Source organism: Dendropsophus ebraccatus, chromosome 9 (assembly GCF_027789765.1).
Source record: "Dendropsophus ebraccatus isolate aDenEbr1 chromosome 9, aDenEbr1.pat, whole genome shotgun sequence".
In the NCBI taxonomy this organism is placed as follows: domain Eukaryota; kingdom Metazoa; phylum Chordata; class Amphibia; order Anura; family Hylidae; genus Dendropsophus; species Dendropsophus ebraccatus.
This window is the reverse complement of record NC_091462.1, coordinates 96,611,914-96,626,875: the sequence shown is the minus strand read 5'-3', so window position 1 is coordinate 96,626,875 and position 14,962 is coordinate 96,611,914. Positions and strand designations below refer to the sequence as shown.

The 14,962-nt window shown below is 42.1% G+C and overlaps 1 protein-coding gene across 1 annotated transcript; it reads left to right on the top strand.

Moving 5' to 3' along the window:
• The first annotated feature begins 9,400 nt into the window (after window positions 1-9,400).
• LOC138801826 (galanin receptor type 1-like) lies at window positions 9,401-10,699 on the top strand. The gene has a single exon (XM_069984924.1). It carries the CDS (start codon window positions 9,401-9,403, stop codon window positions 10,697-10,699), a length of 1,299 nt encoding a protein of 432 aa, XP_069841025.1.
• Window positions 10,700-14,962: the final 4,263 nt, after the last annotated feature.

The window sequence follows — 14,962 nt, the reverse complement described above, 5'->3', positions numbered from 1 at the left end:
CTGCAGATTTATGCTCTGCAAGTTGTCCTTTAGCTGTATTTATCTCTCTCTGCAGCATGTGTTTTTTAGGCACTCCCCCTCCCATCTCCATCCTTCCTCCTCCGTAGACTTGTAATTTGATCCCTAAGCCACTACAAGTCCTAACCAGTAAATAAATGTTGTCTCTAAGCTGATTTTGATAGTGAAGGACAGTTTAGCAAAAAGGGGGAGAGGGAAGAAGGTTGATAACAGGAAAAGGAAGAATTTTTGTCTGATAAGATATATTATAAAGTTTCTTATAATTTATTTGTACTTCTAATATATATGCAAAGTATGTTAAAGGAGTATTTTTATCTGACAAGGTTAATCTCTATCTACGGGATAGGTGATAAGTAATTTATTATGTCCCAGGGGTCTATCTTGAGAATAGAGACCCCAGTCTCCCATTAGAATGGAGTGTCCTGATGCTCAATTAATTCCCTATGGGAGCAGAGGTAACCGCTGAATGTAGTTTCACAGAACACAGGGCACTCGTGCTTGAGATAGGTAAAAGGACAGGGGAAAAACCGTAAAAACCTATAAATACATTTAAAAGGAGTCGGGTTTCAGTATTTCTGCCTTTTATGTCGAGCTGAAAGCGAAGGATTTCTTACAGCTGCAAAAATATCACTTATCTCCAGTGCTCAGAATGGGATGCAGAATGTTATTTAAGCTAAAAGGTAAGATCTTAAGGGCTCTCGAAGTAAGGATATTGCTTTGGATTATCTTACTGAAAGATGAAATTACCAAAGGGTTTTCTAATCATTTGGTCTCTGCAATAAAAGTGTCCTTTAGAGATATCGGAGCTGGGTAGGGGCCTCCGAGTGATGGGGAGCATATAGAAACTCCTGCAGAAATAATGATAGAAAAGTGTGTTGTATGAAAAGATGGAGGTTCTGGAAAATCTAAAAATCAGGGATGGGAAACCTTTGGCCCTCCAGCTGTTGCAAAACTACAAAGCTAAAGTTTTGGCTGTCCAGGCATAATGGGAACTGTAGTTTTGCAACATCTGTAGGGCTGAAGGTTTCCCATGCCTGGTGTAAATTATTCTGAGATTGTAATAGGATTTTTTTTATGGAGGTATTCTCCCCATACAGTAGCACATGGAGTGCCAGCAAATCTGCAAGACATCTCCAAAGGAACATATTACGGGAAGGGGTCATATCCACCGATGCAAGGTGTAACGGCTGGAGACGTGGATCCACGGAACCACCACTAGTGATGGAGTAAGCCGCACCAGGGAGCAGAGTTTTCACCAGTGTCCACTGCAAGGTGGGTTGTACTTGTTGTGGAAAGCGACCCCAGGTCACTAGCCCTGGTGACAATTAGGCTTCAGGCAGGACCACAGCAGGACTCACGGCTGGAGGCAGGGCTGGTACCACGAACAGCAATCATGGTGCGGGGAGACTGATGGCAGAACCATGGCAGGAATCATGGGCGAGGCAGAGGCTCCAACAGAGGGGTCAGGAGATGCATGGATTTATAGGGAAGTGTTAGGTGCAACAGCCAATTAAGGACATACTGTCCCTTTAAATCTGCAAGAGCCGACACGCACGCCCTAGGAGGCAGGGACAAGCGTGGCCAGGCCCCCGCATGTGGGCTCTGACGCCTGCTGAGTACCAGCGGCAAGGAAAGGGGGTGAGGCAGGGACCCGGAGCACAGGGTCAGAGCCCTAACACAAGAGCTGGTCAAAGCATCATATTCCGGAAGGATTCAGACAAGCTACAATGTTATATTGGGGGAGGTCACATAGGTACAACAAACTGATGAGTATTCATCACACATAACTTTATACCTCTACGGTCAGATCAAAGCAGAGTAGAGGCCTGGGTATAAAGAATTTGGTGGGGGTGCTCAAATACTATTGGTGATATTCGGTAGCGGCCATTCTGCCCTAACCAACAATTCCAGCTCCCTGAAGACATCTTCCTAGCTTCTTATATGGATATCCAGAGGATTGGGAGAGGAGTAGATACCTTACCGGGCATCTTTATTTCATGCCATAGCAGCTGTTGGATAAGAGGACTGTATGAGGACATCATATGAGCTTTGGTAACGAAACACCCGTGTATGGCTGCTTTAGTTGGGCAGGTACCCATTTTGCCTTCTATTCACCATATATTACAGTCACTTTTAAACTTGACGTCAGTATCCAGATATTCTGTACCCCACCAATCATCATCTGGAGCCAAGAAAAGGGCACATCTGAGCGCCTTATTCACTGCTCAATCTGACTCCTTGCAGGAGATGGGCTCCATTGTATATAGAGTTAGGGGTCATTCACATGTCCGTAGAATTCTGCCTGTACACTGACGATGATCTGCAGACTGGACCTGGAAGTTCGCAGAATCATGATTAATTATGATGTCGGGAGTTCCTAAACAGTTTAAAGGTTCGCGCTAGGGTACTGACACAGCGTGAACTTTTAAATTGTTTAGGAGCTCCTGACATCATAATTAATCATGATGCTGGGAGCTCCCAGGTGTAGTACACAGAATGCTGTCCGCAAACAGGCGGTATTCTACGGACGTGTGAATGAACCTGATTCCTGTGGGGACTCAAGGAGTGAACAGCTCAGCCGTGTGCTTCTCCTGGTTCTATCTAGCTACTTGTTGAAATTTGAACGCCCAGACCCCAATCTATCATATCTGTGTGGTGTAACATCAAAAGTTTTTTTAAAGTTACAGTAACAATTCAGATTCTGCATTTGTTTTGCTAATCAATTCCTATGGGTATAAGGGGTTATTTGTTCCAAAATTTGAATTTCTTCTGCTAACAAGAGATGAGATTCCTTGTTATGACTATGCAGAGCTAATTTACCCTCAAATTTATGGATTAAGAACCTTATGAATTATTTAGGTCATCAACAAGGGAGATGGCAGCGGAATGGCAAACAGGTCTGAGATGGCACGGGTTACAAAGGTGACAATGCTTTTTCTTAATTACCATTCACTTATGAAACAGCAACAACTTGTCTACAGTGACCCGGCTCTTGTTAGTATACACAGGCATCATCGCTTCCCAGTCTTCCCTGTATTATTTAATGCATTGCTGCATTGCTTATCAAACTAAGGGCCAATTCACATTGCGTTTTGCCCACACACTACCAGTATATGACAGCATAAGGGCAAAAGGGTATGCCAATGTATACTGTAAGGTAGTCCCAGCAGGCTTATTGAGTTTCATGGACCAAACTTAGGGCCCTATTACACCAAATGATTATTGGCCGTACTGACAGATTACCCACCCTTTTGGCCGATAATAATTTTGTGTAATAGGTCATGTTAAAGGGAAACTGTAACTATGTGTATGATGCCTTAAATGAGGGCAGCATAAACTAGTAACAGAAATGCTGAACAGATCAGTGTATTACTTACATCATTCTGTTCAGCCGTTCTCCTAATATGCAGGAGAATAGAATTCTTGTAGCTGACTGCCTTTACACAGCATGGGTAGATAACTGCCAGTCAGCAGCTGGTGGGCTGTGTTTTCTGCTTCTCATGAATATCCAGGACTACTGGGCTCATGCACATAATGGAGAGGACTACTTATTGTCCATGTTATTTAGAAAGATATCCCTGGATCAGCTGCACAGAGCAATGTAAATTATACATCATTTTGTTCAGCTTCTCTGTCACTAGTTTATGCTACCCTGAGATAGGACACCATAAACCTACTGAAAGAGTCTCGTTAAAAGGCAGCGATCAGCCAACAGGCATGATGCCATCATTGTCTTAAAACGTCAAAACATAGATGGGAGCAGCCGTAGCAGAAAGCCACTATCTTCTATGGGCCACCTGAATGATCCAAGGTTTATCCAGGCAGCCCCTCCTGCTGCTCCCCACAGCCCCTGCCTCCCCTTCCCCCTGCTCCATGTCTGTGTTTGTAATAGCACAAACAGCAAGCAGGGAACAAGGAGCTCCTTTGCTCCTTAGTATTAGGCCACATGTAATATGGCCTTTAGTCTGCTAGTAACTTAATATACAGCTGGGGGGAGCTTAGTGCTTGTAGTCCAGGACCTTGAGTTGACCCTCAGATAAGTATGTACCTGCAGTTCTCCAGCAACATCAAGCTAAAAGCATACTTTTATTCAACTATTTACTCAAAAACACTGCATGGACGGCCACCAGAAACTTGTACAACCTGCTTATTTTATAGATGCTTCAATAAATGTATGCTTTTAACTTGATGGGGAATCGATGGAGCATTGTAAGTTTTTGGTCTGTTTTTGAACATACATAGAAACTAGGGATGGTCCGAATCTGCCGAGGTTCGGGTTCATATGAACCCAAACGATCTGCATTCGATTCCCGCTGTCTGCCCTCTCCGTGCATCGGGTGGATAAAGCGGGAGGACCGCCTGGAAAACTGGGATACAGCCTATGGTTATGGCTGTATCCCAGTTTTCCAGGTGGTCCTTCCGCTATATCCACCCTCTCCACAGAGAGGGCAGACAGCGGGAATCGTTTCCGAGGGTTCGGGTTCGTACGAACCCGACCCGAACCAGGTTCGGACCATCCCTAATAGAAACATAAAAGATTGGCATAAAAAAAAAAAAAAAAACTCACGCCCCATCTAGTCTGCCCTTTTAGTGACTACTTTCTTATTTTCTTAGGATAGATAGATGTTTATCCCAGGCAGGTATAAAGTCTGTTATTGTAGATTACCAACCACATCTGCTATAAGTTTGTTTCAAGTATCTACTACTCTTTCAGTAAAGTAATATTTTCTCATGTACTTTTACATACTTTGACTTACTAATAGAGTACTTGGGTGTTCTGGGCTCATAGTGTGGTGACCAAAGTGTCTGCAAGGTGATGTAAGAAATAGTATTAGACTCTACTGCTGAGGGTCTTCACAGCTTTGTGGACCTGCAGTGTGAAAGACAGAAAACCAGCACTTACAAGGAATCTGACCTTGCTGTGAAACATCCATTGAGTGCATCCAGGAGTACCTGGCACTAACTTAGAAGGTGGCTGGAACCATTCTTGTCTGTAGCTGGAAGCAAGACTTGGCAGAGCAGGGGGGCCCAATTGGCGAGAAGCAACCTCTCTTTCCCTAACTGGACTTAGTGGTAACTTTTGCGGAATGCAGGCTTGAGTAGAGACAGTGACCCTTGCAGTGTAAATGGGGTACATCCTTCAGTGGTAGTCACATCCCAGGTGTTTAGCAATGCAAGCAGGAAAACAGCTACACTAGACTACTCTGAGCACACGGCCCTCTCCATCCCTACGTATAGACCCAGGAAGCATGCTCCCTATTGGTGGAGAGAAGCCTGAGGTAACTTGAGAGTTGATTGGTTGTAGAGAATGAGGAGACTGTACAAAAGCCCTGATAGGCCTAGAGAGGGGAAGAAACCCAAGACAGACCGGCTCCACAAGCAGAAGGCAGACTTGTACTTCAGAATACAGAGTTTACAGGTAATCCATACAATACCTCCAGGGGCGTAGCTAATGTCTCCTGGGCCCTGGTGCAAGAGGTCAACTTGCCCCCCCTCCTTCCTCAACCAAGTGATGCTTTTGGTATATACAGTATATGCAAAAAACTCACTGCATTTTTCAATGTGAACTGGGGCCAGTAGCTGCAGCAGGATACACTGGTGTAAACTTATATAAAGGTTAAAAAATGCTGCAGCACTCCAGAATTTAAATGAAAAACTCTGCTTATTTTCCCATAAAGTGAATCGCTTTATGGGAAAATAACCACAGAGCTTTTCATTTGATTTTACACTGCGAGGGTGGCCCCTTGTCCTACCTCACATATAATAATCCCTTTATACTGCCGCCCCCCCCCCCCATACTATTGTTTCCCACCCCCTACCCTTTCACTATTACCTCTTTTCTCCTGTATGCTGTATACACAAAGCTTTTCTTTTAACCTTGGAGAACTCCTACCCAATAATGTTCTACAAAATACAAAAACAAGTCATACAGTGACTCACAGGTGACGTCTTCTTTGATCCGAGGCGTCACTTTCCTTTTCCTCTCCATCCGGCCCAGACCTCCATAATGATTTCTTTCAGCTACAATTCATGTCTTCTGAACCTGCCAGTCAAACATCTTAGGCTCCGCACTTATCCAGCATCTTCCTTCCTTTTTTCCAACCCCTAAGATCCTACACAAATTCCACTTAAGGTGTCATGTGCAGTAAAGTGAGTAGGTATGTGGGTTTCCCCCTGTATGTAGGATCCCCTGCTGTGCCCTTATATAGTAATAATTTTCCCTGTGCCCCCATATAGAAATAATGCCCCCTGTGCCCTGCATATAGTAATAATGCCCCATGCCCTGCATATAGTAATAATGCCCCATGCCATGCATATAGTAATAATGCGCACTGTGCCCCCATATAGTAATAATGCCCCCTGTGCCCTGCATATAGTAAGAATGCCCCCTGTGCCCCCATATAGTAATAATGCCCCCTGTGCCCTGCATATATAAATAATGCCCCCTGTGCCCTGCATATAGTAATAATGCCCCCTGTGCCCTGCATATAATAATAATGGCCCCTGTTCCCTCCATATAATAATCGCTCCTCTAGCAGGCGCAATGACGTCACATCACTGCGCCTGCTGAAGGAAGAGATCACAGCCCCGACCTCTGCAACTGTGCTCAGGGACGGAGGGGGTTCCTCAGGCAGGTGGGTGGAAGGCGGCAATTAGAGGGAAGGGTAGCCCCCCTAGCGCCGCGCGGGTAGCGATATGGCGCCGGAAGGGGGGGGGAACCCTCAGATACCTCAAGGGAAGCGGTACGGCACAGGGGTGGGGCAGGGGGGCATAGCGGTATCTCGAGGTATCTGAGGGTTTCCCGCCGGCGCCGTACCGCTACCTGTGCGGCGCTAGGGGGGGCCCTTCTTGAGTTGGGGGGCAAGGGGCAGTGAGGTAGCAAGGGAGGGCCCCTGCCCTTGCTGGCGGGCCGGGCAACTGTAATAGCTATGCCACGGTATACCTCAGTATTTGCAGGCTGTCAGTGAATAGAAACCTTTGATAAATACACAACAATGCAGTAAATTCATCATAGATCACACAGAATCACCTTTAGACCTGAAACACAGGTTAGACCAATGCTGCCCTAGACATGTACACATTCAGCAGCTACTTGTACAAGCAGGGTTCTGGGACACTGCAATAGCATCAAGACCTCGACATGCTTCTGAAAGTAGTGATCTACTAGCTACTTTAGGACCTATTGACATCAATGACAGGAAAAAGATTAAATGTAGTTACTAGAATGCTTTTAACTTAATGGAATTCGTCCATCTTCCGGCCTATATTGCTAGATGCTGAAAATGTCTCTTATTCCTTGTCGCCGCATACGGAAACATAACACTTGTTACTCTGTATATGTGTTGCATTCCTAGATTCCTGAGATGTGAGAGATGCCGGTTGCCTATATGTCCATGGGTAATATAATGTAAATGATCCATACACATAGACCCATGCATGGTTTACTGCCATAATAGATTTCATCGCAATTATCATGAAGTTTACGGCTTATTAGTTTTCGCCTAAGGTTCTGTAATTATCAAACCTGGGGATATAGACCGGGTCATACTGTCTTTAGGAATCTCATTTATGTATTCACTACTGGCATTGGGTGGACATTTTTAAATGCCCACAGGGGTTGTCATTCTGCCTGTATATATGTGTGTTATGTTTATAGCATGATGGTAATGGTTCTATCTTTACTGGTATACAAGAGACTGGAAATCTCCTGTTTCTCACACAGTTCTAGCTTGTCCTGCCAGATGAGTAGGAGCTGGTGTTATATAGTCAGGAACCAGTTATATAGTCATGAAGGAGCAACTTTGCTGCCACTAAGTTAGCTGTGACTAAGGGCCCTATTCCACCGCACGATTATCGTTCAGAGTATCGTTAAATTGTTCGAATCTAAACGATAATAGTTCGGTTGAAATGCAGTTAACGATTAACGACCGAACGAGAAATCGTTGATCGCTTTATAAGACCTGGACCTATTTTTATCGTTGCTCGTTCGCAAAACGTTCGCAAATCGTTCGCATTGAATAAGACGTCGTTCGGTGGTTTGCAGTAGATAGGAACGCAATAGCGAAGAAATAGCGAAGAAAAAACGATCGCAAATACGATCATAAGTAACGATTATCGTTCCATGGAAATGAGTGAACGTTTTCAGGTCTTTCACAATAGCGGTCGTTTGAGATTGTTAATGATTATGCGAACGATAATCGTCCGGTGGAATAGGGCCCTAAGAAGTGACTTAGAAGTGGAGTGAAACTAATCCAGTCTCCAGCCCTACTCTGAGGGTCTCTTCCAATGCCAACTTATCACTGTCTAGTTTAGGTTTGCCCTGTCAAGTCTAAATTTAGACTAATACAAGTTAGCTTACTTTATGCCAGGTTTTGGTGGGGGTCGTGGTGCTGATCACTAAAGCCAACAGAGACAAGCACTAAGTTAAGGGTGTTAGAAGGATTAAAAAAGTTTAAGCATTATATTCTCAGACTATTGGACCATACAGGGAGTTGACATATCCCTGGTGTTATAGAGCCAAAGGTTAGTGGCTGCTTGCTTAAAGTGGTATATTGATCCTAGAATGTACATTTATAAGGGGAGCACTGTTGGAAAAAAAAACTTTCAAATCCACTAGTGACAGAAAGTTATACAAAAGTGTAAGACTGGAAAAAAAACACCCCTTCCTGCAGGGCACACAGCAGCTGATAACTAATTGAAAAATTGTGATTTTTTTTAATAGAAGCAATTCACAAATTTGTATAACTTTCTGACACTTGATTTGAAAATATGTTTTCACGCCGGAGTACCCTTTTAAATATACTTGGACCCACAGTGCCAAAATTATAAATGGAAGCCATGACAGTAGTATGAACAGAGTCCAAAATAATTAAAGGTAGTGTTTTTCCTACGCAGACTACCCAAGCCCCACATGAGTAAATGGATGAGTAATGCTGCTGTATCTACGATATGTAATTCTGTATATTACAAATGTTAAAGCCCAGAGGGATTAAAGGTAATTGTGTTATCTAGTTTCCAATCCCCATTGTCTCAAACTTAATTTTTATTTGCTTGTAATTTCTTTATTATCTTTCCAGCAAATTTCCTGGACTGCTTAGAGGTTAGTCATCTATAACCTGCAGAATCCGTATACAGGGCAGCCATGCAGATCACGTTTCTTTCTTTGATCATATATACACTGCCTTCTTCATTAATGGGATATCATCCGTTAATCCATATTTATTGCGTTTTCTCTTTTAGAGCTGGACGCCTTGGCTCGCATCATGCAAAGACAATATATAGTGGCTGAAGAGAGCAGAACAGCAGAAGGCGATGCCAAGTTCTCCCAATTAAATCTTGAGCTAAAATTATCAACGTCCTGTTCACCAGCCTAGAGGGAGCAATGAATTCCTCCGCACAGATTCCCATGTACAACTATTCTCTCCTAGACTTCTCCATAAAGGGCAATCTGTCTCTACACATCTACGGAAATGACACTAAGGATCTGGATATAGAGGAGCTGAAGAAAATGCTCTTTCTCTTCGTCAAGGAGCCTGTGACTATAAGCCTCACTGCCATGTACATAGTGTCTTTTGTTGTGGGCATCATTGGCAATATAATGTCTATTAAAGTGTTGACTAGGAAACGCACGGGCAGGACATCCAGTTTGAGCACCACCAGAAGTCTACTTATAAATTTGGCCATCTGCGACCTCATGGTGGTCTGCGTGTGTATGCCCATCACAGTTGGCAACTTGATCTACAAAGCCTGGGTGTATGGTGACTTCCTCTGTAGAGCAGTGCCCTTTATCCAAGCTGTATCTGTTTCGGCAAGTGTCCTAAGTCTTACGGTCATCAGCGTGAATAGGTATTATAATGTCCATAACCCATTGAATGCTAAATCCTTCTTCACCCAGAGGAAAATTCATGGCACAATCGTGGTGGTGTGGCTCTTATCCTCCAGTATCTGCTTGCCTCTAATATTCATGAATAAAAGAGATGAGATAGAGATTGCCCAAGGACTTCCTTTGGTCTTTCCAATCTGTACAGAGATTTGGCCCGATGTCATGTTCAAGCAGGCCTACAACTTCCTCCTTTTCTGTTCTTTGTATTGCTTACCCGTCCTATTCAATATGGTCATTTGCTTCCTTACGGTACGTAAATTATGGAGTTCCTCGGGTAACTTCAAAGATTGTGACTCCAGGAACCAATCTCTACCAGTGTCCCGACTGAAGGTCAGGAAGAAAATTGCCAAAATGGTAGTGGCCTTGGTATCTCTTTTTGCCGTTTCTTGGCTTCCCGTGTACATGTTGGATATTTGGATTGACTTTAATATTCCAAAACCATCTCAAGATGATACTCCATCACCTTGGATTCTTCAGCTGAGGCCATTCGCCCAATGGCTGGGACTGACCAACTCTAGTCTTAATCCAATATGTTATTGTTTTGTTGGTGATCTTTACCGGTCGGCAAAGCACATGAAGAGTATGTACCAAAACAGGATGGTTTCCCTCTTTAGTTTCTCATTTTCTGACGGATCTCCAACCCCGGGCCCTAAACTGTTGTCTTACAAGAACTCTTTACATTCCACCAAAAGGTCCAAACTAAACTGCCCATTGTCAAATGGAGACAAATGTGAAAACTGCTACCCTGGGATCAGCATGAGCGAAACCTCTGATATAACAAGCCACTCTTTGTCCTAGGGAATGGTCTTATTGACCTGGGAGTGTCAATGATCATTTACCTTTGTAGAAATAAATTGTATGATAGATTCCACTAAAGACTACAATTTGCATTATAGATCGGTGAACAGAACAGCGACATCTCATTGTCAGTATACTGGCTTCTCCTACTATTGTATTTCAATTATGGTGACTAATTTACCTAGCCGACAACTCTAAGTAGACAAAAGAGATGCGTCTTAATAAGATGTATGAGTCTATCAGGTTTAAGACTGATCGAAGGAACACATCGTATTATGATTTATCAGAGAAAGAAACCAATGTCAATGCAATTGATTTGATATTGGGACAGTGCCAACTCTAAGCCTTGTGGACTAGTTAGTATGGCACATACACAATGGGGCATATTTACTGTTGCAATGGGGCACTATTTTGCCTTGTTTATTATATATTTTTTATCTTGAGTATGACTAGTTTGTCAAAAATTTTTGGTGTAAAGCCAACTAATAGGTGATCTTAACTTTGGGCCCTTTTACACAGACCGATAATTGGCCGAATCGGGCTGATTCGGCTGATTATCGCTAAGTTTAATAGAGACAACGATCAGACGATGACAATGATTATTTATAGTTAACCTGAAATCGTTCACCATATTACACAGAACGATGTCGTTAGATACGATCGTTAATACAATCGTTATTGCGATTGTTACTATGATCGTTTATTCCTTTTGATCTCAGGAAAACATTGGGCAATGTGCTATTACACTGAACGATTAGTGAAAAAAGGCAGAACTTGAGCGAACGAACGTGGAATTACAGCGAACGATTAACGATAAATTTAGGTTCAGATCTAAATCAACAATCAGCGACATACAAACAATTTTTCGATCGTTGCCTGCAATTACACAGAACGATTATCGTTTAAATTCGAACGATATAACGATTTTTTGCACAATAATCGTCCCGTGTAATAGGGCCCTAAGTGTTATAAATAGAGAGTTGATCAAGTCACCCAGGTTTCAGGTCCAGTTTAGCAAATCTGTCAGATTCCGATCCTGGATCGGTGGTGCTCCAGCTGTCCTGCAATTGCACGTATAGGCTATCTTCACACATTGTCAAAAAGATGGCCTTTTTTATTGAACGGCCATCATTTAACGACGTTATTTTAGAACAACGCCTGTCATTTGTATAATATCAGATGGCATTGGTCGTTAAATGACGGCTGTCCAAAGACAGCCCTAAAGTATAAAGAGAAGCAAGGACAACTATCACAGGGTATGTTCCAACTTTGGGAACATATTGGGCCAGGGCAACCATCTCATTATATAGATGACTGCTAATAATTATCATGATTTTTATTAGCACTCATATATATAACGAGTTGACCACTCGTTGACCGAAGTGGGAACATAGCCTGTGATAGTTGCTCCTGCTCTTGTTTATACTTTAGGGTACTTTAGATGGTTTTAATGGACGACCATCATTTAACAACAAACACCAACTATTGTTCTAAAATAACGTCCAGAATTTGTCATTAAATGATGGCCATCCAATAAAAACGGACATCTTTTTGACAATGTGTGAACATAGCCTATGTATTCCCAAAGTGGGTACATACCCAATGATCGTTGTCCCTGCTTCTGTATAGTACACAGTGCATTGCACCCAGCCCAGTAAATGTAGTGGGTGGAAGCTGCGGTGCATGCGGCATCCTCACTTACCAAGGGGTTGCTCAGTGTATAGGAGCTGGGATAAACCAAACCAAAAATAAGTCACAAAAAGTTCAGATTGGAATAATTTTTTTTTTTTTTTTTTAATTTGGACTAAATCCAATTTCGAATTGATTCGATCAAGTTTCAGTCACTCACGTAGTACTGAGAAGGACTGGAAAGGCATCAATAAGAAAAAGACCCACCCTGCTATGTACATCATAAACCTTACTAACAGTAAGGGGAAGTAACTTTTGAAGTACTTTACCTATTAAAAGAGAGGGGGCGCTGTTTTAATATTTTACATGTACTGTACAGTTATTTATGCTTCCCTGATTGGGAAACCCTTTTACGCCTATTTTTATAAAAAACATGAGGTTATTATGCCTTTTATAAGACTAGATATTAGAATCTCTTAAAGGGAACCTGTCACCCCCAGTGCCGGGGGGGAAGGCCGCCCGACCCCCCGCTAGAGCCCCGGATACTTACCCTATCTGTCCAAGTCCCGCTCCTGGAGCCAGTTCCGGGATGGAGATATCCTTGTCTGAAGCCCGGCGCGCGCGCTGCTGAGGTATGTCCGACGCCCATGGAAAATGAATGGAGTTGTCATTCTCTATGGGCGTCGGACTCACCTCAGCAGTGCTCGCCGGGCTTCCAACAAGGATATCTCCGTCCCAGAACCGGCTCCTGGAGCGGGACTTGGACAGATGAAGTAAGAGGCTCTAGATGGGGGTTGGGCGGCCTTCACCCCGGCACGGGGAATGACAGGTTCCCTTTAAGATATTACGATCGCTAAAGATATTAGTTAAGCGCACAAGTAGAAGAAGCCAAGAGGAGATAATATTTTATGAGACACAGAACTTTTTTCTATCAATATTAATAATGTGAACGATATATAAAAAATGTGATATCATGAGTTCTATAAAGTAATGGTACGATTAATATTTGATATATTGTTGATATGTCTGATTGTTTTTGATATTATGGGCAAACTCTATATAAACCAGAAGATAATAAAGGAAGTGTGTAAAATTAGAATTTCTACATATCCGCTTTGTTAAAAAAAAGAGCGCCACACCTGTCCACAGGTTGTATCTGGTATTGCAGCTCAACATCTTTTGATTCAATAGAACTGAGTTGCAATATCATGGGAATTAAAAGGGCACACCATAATGACAGGAGTATCATGGAGAGTTCCTTTTTCTTCAAATCAACTGGTTCTAAAGCCTTATTCCACTATTTAACACAGTGCTCTCTGCTGCCACCTCTGTCCATGTCAGGAATTGTCTCCAGAGCAAACCTATTTAGTTCCAGGCAGTTCTTGAGATGAACATAAGTGGCAGCAAAGAGCACTTTTAAACTGAAAATAATATTTTCAATTTAATTTAATTTAATTTTCTATATCACTTTCTGGCACCAGTTGATTTGAAAACATTTTTTTCTGGAATACCCCTTTAAAATATATCAATCCATTTTAAATAATAATTTCGTAATTATACGAAAAATCATTATATGGGTTGTTGCTGCTTTTCTACAAAGCAAGTAGGGAAAAACCTAAGTCATTAGACTTTATTTATAGAAGATTGTCAGCAGAATGTATTCTATTGTAATGTAGTCACCCCCATTATAGGCGTGCAGTGGTCTATTCCCATGTTTAGTCTGAGTGATTATTATAGAACAGACCACTCCACACAGATAAATGGGGGGAGGAGCTGGTATATAAAACTATAAAATCAATACATTTTTGGTCCCTTTTCTAATATAGAATGTAAAGCAAACTTTGACAATAAATATATTCTAGAAACCACAGAGTGAAACCATCAATGTGCTGCAAAAGATGTGGACCAACACCATAAGATTACCAATTGTAAGTATGGGACCCTATTGTAATGTAAGCTGTTCATTTGTATTTTTTCATAAGCATGGAATAAATAATTTTATAAAGAATTCCCGCTACTGTTTTAATTTTTTAATTCATGGTCTACATCAGGATGGGCCATCAATTTCTAATTAGAAGGGTACCGATACCCATCCGTCTCTCTTCACACATTGTGTTGAGACCATGTTGGGCTATTGCTAGTGATGAGCAAACATACTCAGATGCCGCTCAAATCTGGTTGTCAGTTATAGCTCCATACAAAAAATATATATATATATATTTTTGTTCTTTTATTAATTCCTTCAGGGGATGTTTAAATGAAATATACAAAAATTGGAACAAAAAATGTAATAGCTTTATAGTAACCACATAGAAATGAGACAGGGAATGACGGCAATTACAAGTATTCCCCACATTCATTTGTAATGTGTTTTGTATAAAGATATAAAGTTTGTTTGTTGTAATTTTTGTATCTTTCGTTAACATCCCCTGAAGGAACGAAATATACAAAAACATTAAAATAATTATTCAGAACAAACCAGAGTTAAAATTCCCTATATTAAAGGGAATCTGTCACTAGGTTTATGCTATCTTAAATGAGGGCAGCATAAACTAGTGACAGAAATGTTGAACAGATCGGTGTATGACTTACATCGTTCTGTTTAGCTGTTCTCCCGATATGCAGGAGAATAGG

Coding starts and splice junctions, on each gene's coding strand:
- LOC138801826 (XM_069984924.1), top strand. CDS start 9,401: ATGAATTCCTCCGCACAGATTCCCATGTACAACTATTCTCTCCTAGAC.